This window comes from Somniosus microcephalus, chromosome 13, assembly GCF_052327205.1.
Source record: "Somniosus microcephalus isolate GS21.2 chromosome 13, FLI_Smic_1.0, whole genome shotgun sequence".
Classification (NCBI taxonomy): domain Eukaryota; kingdom Metazoa; phylum Chordata; class Chondrichthyes; order Squaliformes; family Somniosidae; genus Somniosus; species Somniosus microcephalus.
This window is the reverse complement of record NC_140999.1, coordinates 171,439,083-171,459,649: the sequence shown is the minus strand read 5'-3', so window position 1 is coordinate 171,459,649 and position 20,567 is coordinate 171,439,083. Positions and strand designations below refer to the sequence as shown.

At 43.0% G+C, this 20,567-nt stretch overlaps 1 protein-coding gene across 4 annotated transcripts; it reads left to right on the top strand.

The window, feature by feature from the left end:
* The first annotated feature begins 1,004 nt into the window (after window positions 1-1,004).
* Window positions 1,005-20,052, top strand: LOC147108770 (homeobox protein TGIF2-like). Of its 4 annotated transcripts, none has more exons than XM_086005589.1 (3): window positions 1,005-1,202; window positions 2,685-2,932; window positions 17,746-20,052. In XM_086005589.1, exons 2-3 carry the CDS (start codon window positions 2,717-2,719, stop codon window positions 18,268-18,270), a joined length of 741 nt encoding a protein of 246 aa, XP_085861715.1. In that variant the 5' UTR covers window positions 1,005-1,202; window positions 2,685-2,716; the 3' UTR covers window positions 18,271-20,052. The 4 variants fall into 4 exon arrangements, with proteins under 4 accessions (XP_085861715.1, XP_085861713.1, XP_085861716.1 ...); XM_086005587.1 differs by having other exon boundaries at window positions 1,006-1,495; XM_086005590.1 differs by lacking the exon at window positions 1,005-1,202 and adding an exon at window positions 1,538-1,756.
* Window positions 20,053-20,567: the final 515 nt, after the last annotated feature.

Below are 20,567 nucleotides of genomic sequence, written 5' to 3'. Positions count from 1 at the left end.
ATTTTCCTCTTGCTACCCACCGTAATTCTGCCAAAAGAAAATCGGCAGAGGGAGGGCAGGAAGTCCAGCCTTAGTGGCAGAACAATCTACAACACAAATGGACAGTGCCACAGAAGTGGGGATGCAAGTTCACTCGCCCACATCACCGAGGTCTCAGCTGTGCTGAAGCGAGAAGAAGGGCGGCGGGGGGGGGGGGGGGTGGTGTTGATGTGGGGGAAACTAACAGAATAAAAAATGCAGCAAGCTAATCATTCTCAGACCAATGTCACACACCTCCCAGGAGTGAGGCTTGGTGGCACTTGTGGAGGCCTTGAAGCTTGTCTGCTGCCGAACGTGTGTTAAAGGCTATAAGGGGTGTGGATTTTTTTTGGTAAAAAGCCATACATTTGAATTCGTTTTACTGTACAGTTGAAAAACCATCAAGCAAAAAACTGTTCATCCCTGGGGAGGGGGGAAAGGTCAGCCACCATTTCAATCACAATGACATCATGTGCAAGTGACAAAGATGCTCCTGCAATATAAACCTAAGAAATGACTGTTTACAATGTCATATATTCAAACGCTTAATGTCTTCTATGACATTAACCTGGCGCTGACCCCTTTATTTTAAATGTGTTAGCAGCTAGCGGATTTTGGAACTATCACAAAAACATATTAAGCATTCATCACCAAGTCTTTTCTGGATTATAGTTTCGAAATGCATTTTGTGTCATATGTGTATTTGGCAAACATTAAAAAAAGGGTTGTTTTCAAATGAAGACGCTGTTCCTTTAAAACGGATATATTTTGTTCGATGTTTACGCTTAGCTAACCAGGGTTTAGATGAATTATTATTTTTTTGGTTTGCAAAACAAGCCAATTATTGGCCTATTACTTCCCCTAAAGAGGAAAAAAAAAAGCAAAAAAAAAAAATCGTTCCAAAGAAGCTCTGGCGTGTAACAGCGGCCAGACATAATAATTTAATAATAGTTGCAAATGATCCGGTGTTGCTGCAGTGATGGGGATTGCGTGGAAGTTGTGACACTGCGGGAGCTTTGTGTGAGCGAGTGAGTGAGTGTGTGTGTGTCACATTGCTGCTGGTCGCAGATCCAAGAGAGCAAGTTGTGATTGCAGCTGACGTCAGCGGCAGGTCGTTTCCGGGGTGAGCTGTCAGAGAGTTGTCAGGAGTGGAGTGGAGGCACTGCGATCAGGATCAGCAGCAGGTAGAGAGAGAGAGAGAGAGAGAGGCAAGCGAACCAGCCGAAGCTTTGTTTAACTGCGCCACGCTGTCCTCGCAAGAGAGGTGGGAGGGGGAAGACGAGTGGAGCAGCAACAGCGCTGCTACACACAACACACACACACAACGTGCTCAGCTCTTTCCCCCCCCTCCTCCTCCTCTCCTCTCCTCCCCCCACCTCCCTTTTGCACTTTTATATGAAGCTACAAAATCCAAACTCCATCGTCCGACAGCAACACTAAAAAAAAAAGTGGAACAAGATGAAAGCTGCAAAGAAAGGTAGGTTAGGTGTGACCTTGGTGCAGGGAAACGGTGTAACTGGCACGCTGTCAAAGCGCTGGCGTCCTAAACAATAGGAGGGCTGGAGGTTGCTGTGTGGAGGTTTATTTTGGGACGGGGGAGTAGTTGCTTTGGGATTATTTATGTTTTTGTCTCTCCTTCCTCCCCGGCTGGGAATCTGGTGGAGGAACCGAAAAAGTATTTTCTTTTTTGGAAGGGGGAGAAATACATGCAGTCCCATTTGTGGGAGTGAGTGAGTGAGTGAGTGGCCTTGTCTGCGGAATGGGTTCTGCTCTCTCCCGATGCCTTGCTTGTAAAGGGAGGAAAGCATGGCATCTGTTTTATCAAAGCGCTGGAGTCGGCGTGTTCGGCTCCTTTTGTTGCTGTTGCGGCGAAGCATGCGTCCCAAAGCCTATTTTTGTATGTGTCTATGTTTTAATTTTTTTTTAAAAAGCCAAGGAGAGGGAGGGAGGAGGGGAATGGAGTTAGTTCACTAAGCAGAACCTGGGATTTCAAACACGAGGCTTTAAATGAGGAAACTTTTTGCAGACTTAACTGCTTCTCTTCCCCCCTCCCCCCCCCCCCCCCAAACCAAAAAAAAAAGTTTATTTTAAGTCACAGAACTTCCTCTTGGGACTGTTGATCTGACAGATGGGGTTAGTTTGAGCTGGGAATACCCGCGCGAGTTCCTGTTTCACAGCAACAAAAGGGACAGTGTTCAGCCACTTGTCAATGGCGGCAAAGTTGGTTCCAAAGTTTATTATCTGCTTTTTTTTTCATTTCTAGATATAAAACTTTTGTTGTTGTTGTTGTTGTTGAAAAGAGTTTTTAACAGGATGCTGGTTTGTTCCCTTAGAGATGATTGCATTTCCCCCCCCCCCTTTGAGGCAGACATAAAGAGCACCTTTTGTGTGTGTGTGTGTTTTTAAAAAGGGAAAAAACATTGTGGAGTGGGGCTTGGTTCCGCTTCACTGCTTTGCGAGCAACTTTAAAACTTTTTCTCCCCTCCCCCCCCATCTCCTCCTCCCCCTGTTTGTTTGAAGTGGGGTTGGTGTTGTGATCTGGGTGGAATGGTGGGTGCCCGCTGGCTTTGTGTTGGAGTTTGTGATGTGTGAGTAACGCCTGGTAACTGACGCTCCCTCTCTCTGTCTCTTTCCCCCCCTCTCTCTCTCTGTTTGTGTCTCTGCAGCCTTCAGCAGCAGCCAGAGGAGACCAGGGGCCATGGCCATGTCGGACAGCGAGACGGGAGAAGACGACGGCAGCAGCAGCTTGACCTCGGACATGACCAGCTCCAAAAAGAGGAAGCGGCACGTTATTTTTTCCAAAGAGTCGGTGAAGATCCTGCGGGACTGGCTGTACGAGCACAGGCTCAACGCCTATCCATCGGAGCAGGAGAAGCTGAGCCTGTCTGGCCAGGCGAATCTAACAGTCTTGCAGGTATGGCCGGTTGCAAAATCGTGGCGTTTCCAGCCTTGTGTTTGTGTGCAGCACTTTAGCTTTACCCAAACTAGGAGAGCGTGGTCAGGGTATGGACACTTGGGCTGCGCTTGACTGCCCTCCTCCACTTGAGTTCTTGACCTCGGCTGTGCCATGGAGGCACTGGTAGGGAGGGAGAGAGAAAAAATCAGGGGACGGCTAATCCTCAAATTGCTCTTGTGCATCTGCCTAACAATCAACTTTAGAGTGGCAGAGAGGGAGGCCTGGGAACAGCCTGTCTGTCAAGGATGACATGTGGCACAGGAGGCACTTTTTTTTTGCGGGGGGTTGAAGTCTTAAAAAGAATGAATGTATTAGAGGTATAAGGGCTGACTGTTGGGATGAGCAAGGGGTGTTTGATGCATGCCAGAGCCTCAGGGGCCGCATATAAAGTTTAGATCCACGTTCAGTTAATTTGCATATATCTTCAAGTAGTTGATCCTAATAGATCTTGGTGTTCTGATTTAGGATTTATTCACCAATAGGCAACAGTGTTAAAATCATCCCTTTACAAACCCCTGGGGCCATGAAATTCAAAACAGGGCAAATAAATCTAAATGCAAATAGGGTTGAGTTACTTGGTCCTCAAGAGCCAGATTGTCAGGGCTCAAGGGCAGCAGGTTGAACACCCCTGCTGTATGGTCCTGTGTTGCTAAGGACATATTGGCTGGGGGAGGGGAGGGGGGGAGTTTAAGTGTTTCTAGTGATGCATCATGGATAACCACAATCTGCTTGATTGCCGTAAGGGGTGGGGGAAGTTTCCTTAGGCCATTGTTTTTTTATTATCTTCTCCAGGAATTAGTCTTACTAACAGGGTGAGCATTGCTGTATATGGTGGTCTGTTCTCGCCTTTGTTTTATGTTCACTGAGGGAGCATTGCGTTCAAAAAAAAAACTCCCAACTTTTGTAGAGTATTTGGGCTCTTGTCTACTCCCCCTCCCTTCGCCCCACCATTGGCAGCTATACCTTTAGCCACTGAGGTTCAAAGACCCTCCGCCCCTCACTCGTAGATCTTCTTTAAAACCTCCTCTTTAACCCAGCATTTTCTCCCCCCCTCTTAGTATTTCTCATTTGGCTTGGTGTTCATTTTTCCTTCTGCCTCTGTAAAGTAACTTGAGATGTTTTCCTGTGTTAAAGGCGCTCTATACAGGTTGTTTTTGTTGAAGCTGTGGCAGTTTTTAACATATTAACATGGCATGGATTGGAGTTTATTCACTTTCAGGATGTTTTCTAACATGAGTTTTCTTTTGAAGGGAGGTATTGTAATATGGTCCTGGCTTAGCTCCAGTCATAGAGTGTGACTGTGTTAGGGTTTTTTGGGGACGTACAGCTGATTGTTGAAGCTGTTCGTAAAAGTGAAACCAACCAGTTCCTACATGGAGCTCTGTTGTCGCATGGCCACAGTCTTTGTGATTTCTTGTAATCGATCTAAGCATTTTTTCTTTCATGTGGCCCTATTAAATTTACAGAGAGCTGTGACTGAGACTTAATGGACATTTTATTACAGACTAAAGCAGTAAAATGGATCTTTAAACTGGTTTGGAGGCAAGTTTATAACCAATTGACTGAAAAGCATGGGATAAAAGGAAGAGCCTCGTACACTCATGATGTCTCTGACAGTCAGTGTGCTGCAGTCAAAATATTAACTCAGTTGACATGCCCAAGTTGGTCTGGAACATTGTTACGAAAGTCATTTCCTGTCAGTGTTTGTTGCCTGTGGTCCCGTCTGTCTCATAGGAATTAGGAAGAGAAACTCCTTTTGGTATTGTTTACTATAAGCTTTAGTTGTCTGGAAAAGTAATTGAGTTTCATTTTTATATATATATATATTATTGCTTCCAAAACAACATTTTAAAATTAAATAAACCTGTTAAGAGATAGAATTTCACTGGTGAATTCATAGAAGATAGGAGTAGGCCATTCGGCCCCTCGAGCCTGCTCCGCCATTTAATGAGATCATGGCTGATCATCCAAATTCAGTACCCTGTCCCTGCTTTCTCCCCATATCCCTTGATCCCTTTAGCCTTAAGAAATATATCTAACTCCTTCTTGAATATATTTAATGAATTGGCCTCCACAACCTTTTGTGGTAGAGAATTCCACAGGTTCACCACTCTCTGGGTGAAGAAATTCCTCCTCATCTCTGTCCTAAATGGCTTACCCCTTATCCTTAGACTGTGACCCCTGGTTCGGGACTCCCCCGCCATCGGGAACATCCTTCCTGCATCTAGTCTGTCTAGTCCTGTTAGAATTTTATAAGTTTCAATGAGATCCCCTCTCATTCTTCTAAACTCCAGCGAATATAAGCTCAATCGACCCAATCTCTCCTCATACGTCATTCCTGCCATCCCAGGTATCAGTCTGGTGAATTTTCGCTGCACTCCCTCCATGGCAAGAACATCCTTCCTCAGATAAGGTGACCAAAACTGCACATAATACTCGAGGTGTGGTCTCACCAAGGCCCTGTACAACTGCAGCAAGACATCCTTGCTCCTGTACTCGAATCCTCTCGCTATGAAGGCCAACATACCATTTGCCTTCTTAACCGCCTGCTGCAGCTGCATGCTTACCTTCAGCGACTGGTGCACAAGGACACCCAGGTCTCGTTGCACTTCCCCTTCTCCCAATCTATTGCCATTCAGATAATAATCTGCCTTTCTGTTTTTGCCACCAAAGTGGATAACGTCGCATTTATCCACATTATACTGTACCTGCCATGCATCTGCCCAATCACCTAACCTGAGTTAGGCAGCCCTGGACATGCATTACCAAAATATTTAATTAAATTGTGCTACTGGGCATTAAAGGGTGGATTCATCAGGAAGATTGTGCTTTAGCTTGAAGGGTAACGAGCATCTTTTTCACCTTTTTAAAAAGTGTATTTCTGTGGAAGCAATAAAAACGAGTCCCATCTGATTCCCTCACTATGCCTGGTGTGTGCAGATTCCAGGAGCCACACTGAATGCAAATAAGTATTTTTCCATGCTGTAATCGAATGGCTGACTAAGTAAATGAGTTGTGAGCAGCAGATGTTAGGTTAGGATATCTAGTATTTCCTTGTAATTAATGAAGAGCTAAGCCTTCACATTCAGGTTACATTCACCACATGTCCTGGTTACAAAGGGATTCATTTCCACCAAGCCCAACTTTCCATTGGGTACACCTCCAAAGTATGTAAACAAAAATGACTGCATATGTAGTAAATGTCAGGTAGATGTTTGATTTAAAAATATAGATTGCAGTCTTTTATAGAGTTGCAAAGCAACAAAAGATTGACCTTTAAACCAGTGTATCAGTTGGCCTCTCCTGATACTGCCAGTTACACAGATGATGCTGGTGTAAGTGGAGTCTGCCATTGGTAATCCCCTGCTTTTAATATTTTCAGATAGATGTCATTTGATCAGTTTATGTTCGTAATAGTCTTGCACTGAAATCATGTCTGTGTCTCAAATTATACAATTAATTACTTTTTGAAGTGACTTATGTAGGCAGACATTTATATTTTATCAGAAGAAATGATCTTGGGTCTATGGCGTGCCTGTCACACTTCAGACATCAGACTTGCAAGCATCACAAGCAATGTTCCCTGTAAGGTGCCCGGCCGCGCACTATTCCAGGGAACCCGCGCAGCCGGCTTCCCGGCATTTCAATGTAAAAACCACACATGCCTGGTATTTTGAATGGCCTGCGCAGCCCTTAAAGGGGCCGTGCAGGGCCCCAAAAAATTACAGGGAACATGGGTCATAAGTATATTGGGGGAAGAAATGAGCAAGTGTATCTGTCGTTTCTCTAACCTTGATACCCTAGCTTTTCTTCACCAGCAGGAGCTGGGGATTTACAAAACTACAGAAACATCCCTCACCCATTAGCTTCAGGATCTGTCGATTTAGACCACTTCCCCTAGGCAGTACCTGAGCAGTGGCCTAAAATGGACAGGCAAGATTAAACACCGCTGCCTCTCGGCAACTAATCGTCACAATCGTGTTCCGGACTAACCGTGAGCCACGTCACAGGCCAGCTAGTGCGCTTGTATAAGCTATTAATTATTTTACCCAAATTAATGTTGTAACATTGTTTAGTGTGCAGCACTGATATGTTGTTGGTGACATCTGATGTAAGCGGCAGCACTCTGAGTCAAAATGAGGGTTCAAGGCCCACTCCAGAGATTTGAGCACATAATCTTAAGCTGGCACTTCTGTCGGATGTGGCATCTTTCAGATGAAACAACAAGTTGTTGCATTTATATAGCGCCTTTAAAGTAGTAAAACATCCCAAGGCACGTCACAGGAGCATGAGAAAGCAAAATTTGACACCAAGCCACATAAGGAGATATTAGGACAGAAGCTTGGTCAAAGAGAGAGGTTTTAAGAAGCATCTTAAAGGAGGTAGAGGGCAGAGAGCTTGGGGAGGGAATTCCAGAGCTTGGGGCCTGGGCAGCTGAAGGCACGGCCGCCAGTGGTGGAGCTCTTAAAATTGGGGATGTGCAAGAGGCCAGAATTAGAGGAGTGCAGAGATCTCTGAGGGTTGTAGGGATGGAGGAGATTACAAGGATAGGGAGGGGCGAGGGCATGGAGGGATTTGAAAACAAGGATGAGAATTTTAAAATCGAGGCGTTGCCGGTCCAGGCGCCAATGTGGGACAAGCACGGGGGTGATGGGTAAACGGGACTTGGTGCGAGTTAGGATATGGGCAGCAGAGTTTTGGATGAGCTCAATTTTATTAGAGCATTGGAATAGTCAAGCCGAGAGGTAACAAAGGCATGGATGAGGATTTCAGCTGCAGATGAGCTGAGGCACGGACAGAGACAGGTTATATTATGGAGATTTTGGTGATTGAGCAGATATCTGGTCGGAAGCTCATCTCCGGGTCAAATACAACACCAAGGTTGCGAATGGTCTGGTTCAGCCTCAGACAGTGGCTAGGGAGAGGGATGGCCAGGGAGCGGGATGGCTAGGGAACGGAGTTTGTGGCGGGGACCGAAGATAGTGGCTCAGTCTTCCCAATATTTAGTTGGATGAAGTTTCTGCTCGTCCAGTACTGGTCGTCAGACAAGCAGTGTGACAAATCAGAGACAGTGGATGGGTTGAGGTGGTGGTGAGGTAGAGCTGGGTGTCGTCCGCGTACACATGGAATCTGATGTGTTTTTGGATGATGTCGCCGAGGGGCAGGACGTCGATGAGAAATAGGAGGGGGCCAAGGATAGATCCTTGGGGGACTCCAGAGGTAACGGTGCAGATGCTTATCTGGCTGTGACTGGATAGACAGGAATGGAACCAGGCGCGGGCAGTCCCACCCAGCTGGACAGTGGAGGAGAGGCATTGGAGCAGGATGGTGTGGTCAACTGTGTCAAAGACTGCAGACAGGTCGAGAAGGATGAGGAAGGCTAATTTACCACAGTCACGTAGGATGCAATTTTGTTAAACCGAGGCCCCATCTGCCGTCTCGCGTGGATGTAAAAGATCGCAGGGCTCTATTGGAAGAAGAGCGGGGAGTTCTTCCGGTGTCGAAGGCTAACCTTATCCTTCAGCCAACACCTAAAAAATACAGATGACCTGGTCATTTATCTCATTGCTGTTTGTGGGAGCTTGCTGTGCACAAATTGGCTGGCGCATTTCCGACATTACAACAGCGACTACACTTCAAAAGTGCTTATTTGGCTGTAAAGTGCTTTGGGACACAGTGAGGTTGTGAAAGGTGCTATATAAATGCAAGTCTTTCTTTCCAGAAGTGATTTCCTTGCCCCCTAGCCTCCCAGTAACAAAATACTTGGTTGGTTTTACAGCTGGCTTATCAGAAAATCTTAAATTGGGAGTAAATTGCTTCTTTTTAAAAAATTCCGTGTAAATTTTAGTTTTCATTTTCTACTGTTCTAAAACATACTTTCTGATCGTTGTTACTATGCTGTGGAGTCACATTATCCCTTTGTACCCACAATAGTGATTTACAAGTTAACATTTGTATTTGTATTGATTTGCCTTTCTTTTGTTTCTTCCCCATTGCTTGTCTATTCTCCAAATGCTAATGCTTGATGCAAAATACTCGTACTGGGCTGTTTGAATTGCAACAAAATCGCTGCAATGCAAATTGTGACCAGTGGTTAAAAAGAAACAATCATTTAAGGGGGGTGGAGGGGAGGGTCATTTGTTCCTAAGACAAGTGCAAATATGTACCTTGTCACGCCTAGTTTCCCAATGCTTGGTATACTTGGTTTACAGAGCCTTCTGTTGAAAAATCTAGCATTTGAATTCAGGATGGCATAGTGGTTAGCACTGTTGGCTCACAGCGCCAGGGACCCGGGTTCAAATCCGGCCTCGGGTGACTGTCTGTGTGGAGTTTGCATATTCTCCCTGTGTTTGCGTGGGTTTCCTCCGGGTGCTCCGGTTTCCTCCCACAGTCCAAAGATGTGCGGGTTAGGTTGATTGGCCATGATAAAAAAATTGGCCCTTAGTGTTAGGGGGGATTAAATACGTGGGGTTACGGGGATAGGGCTTGTGTGGGATGGCTGTCGGTGTAGGGACCGGGTGCTAGGGTTTGGATGATCAGCCATGATCTCGTTGAATGGCGGAGCAGGCTCGAAGGGCCGAATGGCCTACCCCTGCTCCTATCTTCTATGTTTCTATGATGCAGGAGCTGATTGCCTGACCTGCTGAGTTTTTCCAGCATTTTCTGTTGTCCTAGCTGATTTTTAGTGTTGTGGTTCCCTTACATGCCTCATTTATAACCGTGCCGCAAAGATTTGCTTATAAACATCCCGAACCAAAAATCAGAACTTAAGTGGCTTAAATGGAACTCGTCCTTTTCACAGACTTTGAAAGCCAGTGTGCAAAGAAGTGCTATTGTAACCTGAAAAAGTGACCGCGAGCTTGGTTACCTCTGCTCTTCTGAAGCTTTTCTCAATAAAACAATGGAGAAATAACTTATGGGTGTATGTGCTCACAGTAGTTGGTGCATAAACATTAAAAACACTTCTTTGCTCCCACTGATGAGGCAGTGGGCCATATGAACCAGCAAGGCCTAAGTTTCAACCTCTGCTCTGCTCTGTGTAGAGTTGGCATTGATCTTGGTTGGGGTGCATTGGTACAGACAATACAATTGGCCTCAATAAGCCTAAGCTTTGGGGTGGGGGGGAAGAAATTCAGCCAGGGTTTCCATTACTGATTGCTATCCAGTGATCCCTTCTGGAAAGTGCACACGTGGGATTGTTGGGCAATGATAGAATTGGCCTTAGGGTTGCTTCCCCCCACCCCGGCCCATGGTTGAGTTAGCACGTCAGTATTGTCTTGAGTTAACATGTGAAAAATAACCATCTAGCCAAGGTACTAGAGGGCTGTAGGCACCTGTGGTATCATACCACAGGATGAATTAGTATCTTCAGTAGATATGGGGAAAAGAACATTTTCATAAAAGGTTCTTGTAGGATTTTTCACCAATACACAGATGAGTTCATGCACTGTATCAGTCGTCTAAAAAATCACTGCAATTGGAGATGCAGAAATGAGGGGCTTGATGCAGGTGGACTGTTGGTAGCCACATCTTTTCCCCTCCTGTTGCTAATACACCCCGCAGCATAAAAGGGCAGTCTCACTAATAGGAAGGAAAAACTGCAAATCCTCAGAGCCAATTTTCAAAGAACCTCGGTTATAAAAAGAAGTACGATTGCAAGATCTCAGTGGGGCGCCTGTGCTGCTGTCCAGATGGGTCTGTTCTTTTGACGTATATTGCTATGTGCACACACACACACTGCAGCCTGCTATGCATCTGTGTCCCTGTGATAGATTACTTCAGACAAAAAGTAGGCTGCTGGGAAGTAGACGTCCGAGGTGAATCCACATCCTGTTTACCCTCCAGTTTCCAAAATTCAATCTAGCACAAATCCTGCCCTTGATGGAGTATCCATTCCCATTGGAATGCATTTGAAATGAAGAATTTGGCCACAACCCTGCGCAACAAAAGGTGGGTCATATCAGATGTCCGCCTAATTTCAGCATGCGCAAGACATAGCAAAGTGCATATAGCATCTCGGGCTCCTTAAATGCAGAAGGTCAGATGTGGATTTCGGAGTTTTTTTTGATGGATTAGGGTTGTTTAGATTAGACTCACCTGAAAATCCTAAATGGAGGCTGGCTCACTCATTCCTTGCTAATCCAGCATTTATGTGGTTAGAAACTGAAGTTGCTTCATGTTCGTGAAAGACTTAATCTGTTTTCAGTTGGGTTGTTCAGAGTTACTCATAAAGATGGCACTAGTTAAAAAAAATTGTTAAAGTAGATAGAGCAAAAGGAACTTTTTTAAAAAATGGATTGCAACAGTAAAAATTCCTGTGGCTTAAGCCAGGATAGCCTACAGCACATTCTTTTTAGAATGTGCTGATGAAGTATTCTATTTGAACAGAAATCTTGAGGTTTTATTGGACTCTTACAGCAGTTTAAGACTCACATTTTTGCCACCTTGTGTGACTTCTGGGGAAAAGGTCACAATGCCATCAGACTTTCATACTTGTTGACTTAGTAGCACTTTATTGCTGTTCCTGTATATATACACTCATTAAAAAATGTTTTCTGGAATGATAGAGTTTCCCTTTGGGTACCCTGCTTCTGTCTTTCAGAATTTGGCCTGGGGTCCTGTGGGAGCATATTAGTAATTGTAGGGGGTCCCCACACAAGCATGAAACTACTGCCTCGGTGATCTGTACTGTGCCACACTCGCTTAACAACTTTGGGTGTGTAAAATAGTTTGAGAAGAGTGCTTTCCCACTCGACCCCTATTTCTCCAGTACCCTACCCAAGTGGCCGCTATTCATGTGTGACCCTAGTCAGTGAGTGTTGGCAGGCTATTCTTCTCTGGTGTGCCTCACAACTGAGTCCTGTCCTGTCACCAGGTAGTGATCAGGAAGGGGAGCCCTGGCTTCTTTACTTTCCATTTTTAAATTCCCTGGCTGAGATCAGTTAACTCAACACAGACCACAGAATCATAGAATGGTTTCTTTCTATGCTTTTAACATTTAACCTATAAAATCTGCACCAGTATTTTTTTTCCCCCACAGGCATTCAATCCCACTCTTTCACTTGTTTTACGTACACTTTAATAGTGTCTTTTTCAAGCGACTAATTCCCTGTTAAAAGATAGAAACAAAAAGCAAAAAATTGCAGGTGCTGTGAGTCTGAAACAATTCTGACAAAGGGTCAACAACAACAACTTGTATTTATATAGCGTCTTTAAACGTCCCAAGGTGCTTCACAGTAGCGTTATAAAACAAAATTTGACACCGAGCCATATAAGGAGATATTGGGGCAGGTGACCAAAAGCTAGGTCACTGGAAACATTAGTTTTTTGCTTCTCTCCATGGATGCTGACTGACCTGCTGAGTGTTTCCACCATTTTCTGCTTTAAAAAAAAAAAATCCTTTTTAAAAGAACCAGTAGTTGGACGCAGGTCACAAAACAGCAAACGCTGGAAACACTCAGCGGGTCAGCCAGCATTTGTTGCGTGAACACAAGTCAACATTTGTATGTGGCACTTTTCTGTCTCTACGGCCAGGATCCATATTGGGTAAACAGTTGAGGCATCGGGAGAGCTGCAGAAGAGACTCTGTGTGTTGGAAAGTTTTACCGTACCGGATCTCTGGAACTGTGTTTGTGTTGTTTTAGCAACAAAGTCCTGTTTCAAAGTAGATCATTTTCGCTGACTTGACAATAGTGGTTAACTGCTTTGGGTGAGATCGTTTGCATCTACAGGAAACTCTTTGGTATCCGGCACCGATGGGACTGCCGTGTTGATCAAAAATTCTGGATGACAGAGAGGGTTATCTACCGAGGCTATTTTTAACAAAGAAAAATGAAAAAAATCAAGAAATGTGCAGTATACAGTAATTGGGTACCCACCTACAGAATGTTGTGTTAAATGGATGGTGGAAGATGCTTGATTAAGTACAGTACTGCCAGTTGAGGGTAATGCAATGACTACCAGCAGCATGGGAGACACACAGTACCCCTGTAAAATGGCGGATCAGAAGAGACTACCGGCAGCGCGGGAGAGTCAGACTCCAGTTACAGAGGTATTGAGGTGTTCCGACTTCCGACAGCGCCAAGAAGCCGAGTAGTGCCAGTTTGGAGAACTACCCCCACTGACTAACTCAGCCAGCGCAGGAGACTCTGACTCGGCAACATTGCCTGTTATTGAGGTGTTGTTTTCAGAGTGAGAATTTTGCCAGTTAATAGAGAATTCCGGATATTTAGGTGCCGTTTAAACGAGAGTTTCCTGTATTTGCTGATAGTCAGAGATGTGTGAGAGCTTACAGCTATCGTTTAAGGCTGCTTTTATATTGGGCGAAGTGCCTTATTAGTGCCACTGGATCTAGCTCCGCCAGTGACAAAATCAAAGTAAACTTGCCCGAAGCCAGACTTGTGTTTTTTTTTTAACTATTGTCTCCCAAGCCCGAGTGAACCCAACAAGATACCTTTGGTACGATAGCAAAATACTGCGGGTGCTGGAAATCCGAAATAACAACAGAAAACACTGGAAAAACTCAGCAGGCCAGGGCAGCATCCGTGGAGAGAGAGAAACGGAGTTAACGTTTCAGGTCGATCACCTTTCGTCAGAGGTCATCGACCTGAAACGTTAACTCTGTTTCTCTCTCCACGGATGCTGCCCTGGCCTGCTGAGTTTTTCCAGCGTTTTTCTGTTGTTATTTAAGATATCTTTGGTGTTGCTGCCAGACCCCTTACGTCAAATCCCAGCAGTTGTAATTACCTTCCAATACACTGCTCACACAAACTTCTATTTAAAAGACCAAGAACTTGTTTATAAATGGGAGCCAAATTGTCTGAGGAAATAAAATAAAACTGAGTGCTGGAAATCTGAAATCACATGTCTTTAAAAAAAAAAGTTTCATTTTGCAACTGTAGAAACAAATACTGCAGGTGCTGGAAATCTGTAGAAAGGAGAAGTGTTTACTTTTCAGGCATAGGCCTTCATCAGAACAAGGGCTTTTCTGGTGAAGGGCTACGCCTAAATCATAGAATGATACAGCACAGAAGGAAGCCATTCGGCCCGTCGTGCCTGTGCCGGCTCTTTGGTAGAGCTATCCAATTAATCCCACTCCCTTACACTTTCCCCATAGCCCTGTAATTTTTTTCCCCTTCAAGTATTTATCCAGTTCCCTTTTGAATGTTTAAATGTATGTCAACGTACATTTTTCCTTTTATTTACAGATGCTGCTTGAATTGCTGAGTGTTTCTAGCATTTCCTCTTCCTCTTTTTGTTTGTAAATATAAAGGCTGCCAGGATCCAGCGGCGAAACTTATGAAGGTTACAAAAAAAACGCACACCTGCCTTTCACCCTCTCGCTTAGTACAGTCGGCAGCTTTTACCTCCTCAACATTCCCTTCCATAGTAAAATCAAAGGGGTGGGGGGAGGGGGACTTATTTAGAAAAAATGTATAATACCTGCCCGTCATAGTGCATATGTAACCTGCAGGGTGTGGTCTAATTCAAAAACAGAATCTCACTTCTCCATCCTCAATATTAATTAGGAAGAGGAATTAAAACAATGGTTGGTGTAATAACAACAACTTCTTGTATTTATATAGCGCCATTAACGTAGTGAAACATCCCAAGGCGCTTCAACGGAGTATTTTAAGTATCACCAGTGGGATAGATGGTAGACTTCCACCTCTGGTTTCAAATCCAGTGCAGAATAAAGGGATGAAAGTCTCCTGTTGGTTGCAAAGATCATATGTGAAATGAGTTTGGGAAGTCTTGAGCTGCTTCCTAATAGGCAAGAACAAAACTGTCCCCAATTTGGTATCTAATAGGAAAATCTCACTGAGACTACAGGATTACAGGCACGGGAAATGGGGAAATGACATTGACCCTTCCAACGGCCACCATCGACGGTCGTGCCTTCAGCCGTCTAGGCCCAAAGCTCTGGAATTCCCTCCCTAAACCTCTCCTCCTTTTAGGAGGCTCTTTAAAACCTACCTCTCCCAGCATGCTTTTTGGCCACCTGTCCTAATGTTTGGCTCAGTGTCAAAGTTTGTCTACGCTCCTCTGGAGCACCTTGAGACGTTTTACTATGTTAAACACGCTATATAAATGTAAGTTGTTGTTGATGCAGTAACGTGCTTTGTTGGGCGGGAAGAGGAAGAAGTTTACTCTGCATTCCAAAATGCTATACCTGACCTGGAAGTACTTGATGTTGGCACTGAAGTGATCAAAATGGAAAGTGACTAATTCTCCAACACTAACATTTGATCAATAAGCTATTTTTTTTTAAATAAAAAAAAAAAAACTTAAGTACAGGAGATCAGGGCTGTGGGGAGGAAGAGAGAGAATTCATCTCTATTGAAGTCATGCTTTTTTGTTCGCTTTTGTTGGTGAATCTGTCCCATAGAATAAACAGGGCTATTTCAACAGCAGGAAGTGTGGTCTTCAAAAGCCAAGGCCTACTGAATGCATAGATTTGGTGTTTGTTTCCCTCTAATTCCAGCGCCAACCATAATGAATACCTGCTGATTGTGTCTCTGCTGCTGGAGAGGAAAGTGAGGGGAACTCCCGCAAACTTCTTGCAGGGAACGTCCAGGCTGGCTCACCACTTTGATTTAACACACAGAAAACCTCTTTCTTGTAACACCCAGTTCCAGGCACTCGAGCAGATATTTATCATTCTTGTGTCTACACATTTATTCAAACCAACCAAATCGGATAAAAAGGCAAAAGAAACTCGAAGAAACATTAAAAAAAAATCATCTTTCAAACAGCAGTTTGGATAGAATTCAAATATGCATGACGGTATTTAATGGTAGTTTTTTTGCTTTTCTAAAATTGTTATTGGTAGCTAGTGGGTGGATGAGTCGAGTTTCTTTTGCCTTTTTATCCGATTTGGTTGGTTTGAATAAATGTGTAGACACAAGAAGAATGATAAATATCTGCTCGAGTGCCTGGAACTGGGTGTTAAAAGAAAGAGGTTTTCTGTGTGTTAAATTAAAGTGGTGAGCCAGCCTGGACTTTCCCTTTTTAAAGATTCTGATTGGCAGCCGAAGCAAGCGCCCAGCTTTGGCCAGTAAACTAAAATCACTTGAGTTGCTTTTGTGTTTCAATTTGAATTCCAAGACCTGGGCTTCTGCTGTTAAATCGGTTTTCTGTAGCCCGCCAGCAAACTCATAGGCCTGGTTTGGATCTGTGAGTCTGCTATGGAAAAGAGATTTAACAGCATAAACACTGGGAAACAGTTCCCAGAATTTGAATTAAAGGAACAATATAAAAGCAGTTTAAGTGGTGCCCCTGAAGGCAAAATTGCCCCTCCCCCGCAGCTGCTGCTTATCTTTGATGTATACCCATTCTTTCTAATTGCATGTAAAAAATCCACTATCTTGATTTCCAAGTTTCAAACATACTATCTCATGGCATATACAATGTGTTTTTTTGTTTGGCTGCCAAATATTCAGAAGTTAGGTGCTCAGATAGCTGGTAAACAGACTTTAGCGGGGATTTGTACGATGAAATTATAAATGACTAAATCACGAAAGAAGGCTGAATATTCAAACAAAAAAGTTAAAACTTTTTTTAAAAAAATCTGAGAGACTGGGCATGTCTTTTTTGAAAAAAAACCCAAAGGACTGAATAAAAGATTTACTTGCTAAGTACTTTTGAAATGTTAAATTCGGTGAAGCAGTGCGCTTCAACTGTACAGCCACAAATCTATAATTCTGAGTCTGTTGCTTGTATATTTTAGGCATAGTCTTACATTCAGTTTTCGCTCATTTTGCCTTTTTCTACTTGTGCCACAGATTCCTTACATCTGCCTACTCTAGTCATTACCACCCTCCCCCACTACTAACTGAGTATGCTTTGTGCAACACATTAAGTTGCTCAGTCCACATTTGAAGGGCCATAATGGCAATTCCTTCAGCACTGGTTTCAAGTTACACAACCTGATCAGTGTGTAGCATGCACCCATGCTGTCATGTGTTCTGGGATAGGCAAACGGCTTTCACATCACTGCTTGTTTACAAGGGCTTTGTCTAGGCTACAGCGAATTGGAGGATTTGAGCAGCGTAGAGTTGCTGTTTCACTCTTCAAAATTTCTGCTCCTTCAAATCAAATCTTGCAACTCCTTTTGTAAATGGAGCTTCCTAATCTCTGTGATCCTACACAAAACATGCTGATACAGAGCTGGCGTGATCAGTTCCATCAGAAAATAGAACTGCTGCGGCTGCTAAGAAGCTTCAAACCACAGCAGTAACCATATTGAACCAGCAGGGAATACAAATGAGAAGGGCAAAGGAAGGAAAGGGAAATCAGGCTGGTGAAGAATGACTCTCCATCGCAGGCTGAGAAATAGTTTGCATTTAATATTTTTTACAATGTAAACCAGTATCATGGACACAAAACTATTACATTTATAAAGTGACGGTTAGTCTTCCGGTGTCCAGATAAGTTCTGCAAACCAGAAAGCTGAAGTGAGAGCAGTAAATAACCTCTGCTTCAGAATGTGAGAGACTGGGGTGGGGAGTGAAGGTTTCTGGTGGCTCAACAAAAGAATGTTTAAAAAAAAAAAAAAATCCTGAACATTTACATTAAATTATATGGTGTTAGGTTACAGAATCTAGTAGCATTATCTGAGGATTTCCAGCCAGCTGGATTTTAGTGTTGGAAAATCTAACCTTAACTCAATCGTGTGATTTTTTTTTTTCTTCCCTATTAATGATTTTGTTGTCATGAAGAAACACAAGCAATGTGTTAAATAACTATTTGCCTTTGCTTTCAAATGTAAGGTCTCCAACTGGTTCATCAATGCAAGGAGAAGACTTTTGCCAGATATGCTGCGGAAGGACGGCAAAGACCCTCATCAATTCACCATTTCTCGCAAAAGCAAGTCCTTTGACCTGAACCCATCTCGAAGTGTAGGTGGACCAAACCCATTGGAGAATTCCACTTCAGCTACCACCTCCACTCTTTTGTCTGCATCTGTTCGGCCTTCTGTCATCTGCCATGCAGCAACATCGATGGTTAAGGACATGCCTTTACTCTTCTGCCCAGACTCTGGCAATGACAGTAAGAAAACCTCAAAACTGACTGACCAAGAGTTAGTTCGACCTCTGTTTAACACTGATAACCCCACTACTTTGGGAACGTGCACAGATTCAACTAGTCCCAACAATGGACTGTTCAACACACCTCCTCCCACTCCACCAGAGCTCCATCAGGACTTCAGTGGGTTTCAGTTGCTGGTGGATGTTGCACTCCAGCGGGCTGCTGAACTGGAATCTCAGAAACAGAATATTAAGATTTCATCTTAAACACATGCATCAAGGAATGTGGTGAATGGGAGTAGAAATGTAGATATGAAAAACCTGTCGGTTGGTTCTAGTCTGTGGATGGGCAGTAGTGTGTTACTTAATACTGTTGTAAAATCCATCTTGGCAAACGACTATTAAAATGCATTTCTCCTGGTTGGAGAAATAGCTTGAAAAGTCTGCCCACTTGAACTGGAAGTTAAATCTCTCTCTCTCTCTCTCTCTCTCTCTCAAGGCTGTCCGGTTGATTGTAGACCCCTTGAATTTAAGGGTTGCAATAATTATTTTCAGTAGTATTCTCAGAGCCTCCATTGTAGCTTTGCACTCTGCAAACTGTAGATTCTGGGATTACAACATAGTAAGCATTATTAGCATTCTGTACTTTTGACTGCAGATATAAAATGAGCTATACTTGTACTTCAAGGAACTGCAGATTACCTAATTTGTTCAGGTTTTATGTTGACTGACCAACGTGGCAGAGTTCATGTTTTAAGATTTGGTCTTATAGTAGTTTTTCTCAAATAACACTGCTGTCATTGAAGCAGATGTATTGAGTACAAAACAAAAGGGGCAGTGTCAAGGTAACCCAAAGTAGTGTGGATGACCAGGACTGGAAATTCTCTTGCACGTTCTTTAGTCCTCAATACGTGCAAAGCGTCTGAATCATAAGATATTAGTAGAATATTTTTTCATTTGTATATAATGGATCTTTACTACTGAGCTGAAGAATTGTAACTTTAAATTGTGGTTCTGTTAGAGGGAAATTGTAAGATAAAACTGGCAACTTCCTCTAATCACGACTCAATAGATTATGATATAGCAATGTGACGTTAGCTCTGAGGTATTCATTTGTAACTTTTGAGTACAGAACTATTAAAAAGGTAAACTAATTTCTATTTGTTAGTTCTATCTGTGAATGTAGCTATCTTTGATTTTTTTACAATATTTTTTAAAATGTAGTCCATTGTTAAAGGTGATGTGAAACTTCATTTTTAAAACATTAGTGCTAAGATCATCATCATCTGTATGGTAGTCTGGGATTCAAATAAGTTAATTTTTCAGATTCTAAAACTTGTTTGGCAGATGACACTCAACACAGTCACATACAAGAAAATGTATTGTGAAAAAAGTCTGGTTTAGAAAATGGGGAACCAGTGATTTAAAATGCAAGTCATTCAAGCTGATTTTCATATAACCCTTGCATACCAAAATACTGCTTGTCTCCAGTGTGTGGCAGTGTGGTACATTGTAAGATTGGGACTAAAACCGACAGCTTGAACTGTCTTTCAAACAAACTGCATTTAGGCTAATCACAATGCATGGAGAAGATCTCTTTTGTTTGCAGACCATTTACTTTTGATCTTGCAGCTGCAGACCTTTTGCTTCATACACCAGCCCTTTACTGTAAATCATATACATGGTCAAACTGTATACCTGGGGTTCTACAAAGGAGCTTTACATAAACGCGATTTGTGTTGAAGCTTTAAAAATTTGGTGCAGTGTTAATGCAAAAAGGGGCTTTGCAGATCATGTATATAAGTGAGATAAATGCAAATGTGCCTTATGATGGTGGTGTTTTTTTTTGTTATTTGAAGGGACCACCCAACTATTCAAGTCTTCATTTTCAATCTGTGCAATATTTAAAGGAGTTATTTCAACTCCATTCTTTGTCTTACAGGAACATTGATCACATCTGTGAATTTTTTTTAATACCACTCTAATAAAAATCTTGACATTTGATAATTTTGAATTCTGTAATTATTTAATAAATTGGTAACAAAAGAATCAGTTTTTTGTGTAATTTCATGAACTAATAACCGCACAGATTGTGATAGGCAGAATTGAGCTCCTGGCCATGACTTCATTGTGGTTGAGTCATACAGTTTCCCTCAGCATCAACTGATTGGTAATTTCCTTATGAGTCAGCATAGCTGAACTGCTCACCTTGTGTAAGTACTTGAAGTGTTATCACCAGACTTATTTAGTGAATTGATACCAGTTTATTAAAAATACAAATCATACTTGAGCCATGCTTTTAATGCTGCATCCATACACTAATGTTGTGATACTTTGAAGTTGCTTTTAGAATAGATTTGCAAAGGCTGGTAACCAGAAAGACCTGTTTTTTAAAATCAGGCCTTCCTGCTAGCCAGCCTTTATCGAATCTGGCAGGTTTACCTTCAGGCTATAGCCTGCTCTGCAAGCCGCGCGCATCAGTAACTGGCAGTACCAGCACAGGCCTCGGTATAAAAGCAGCTTTAATTTGTCGCCTCAGTTTGCAGCTACCACCAAAAATCAGT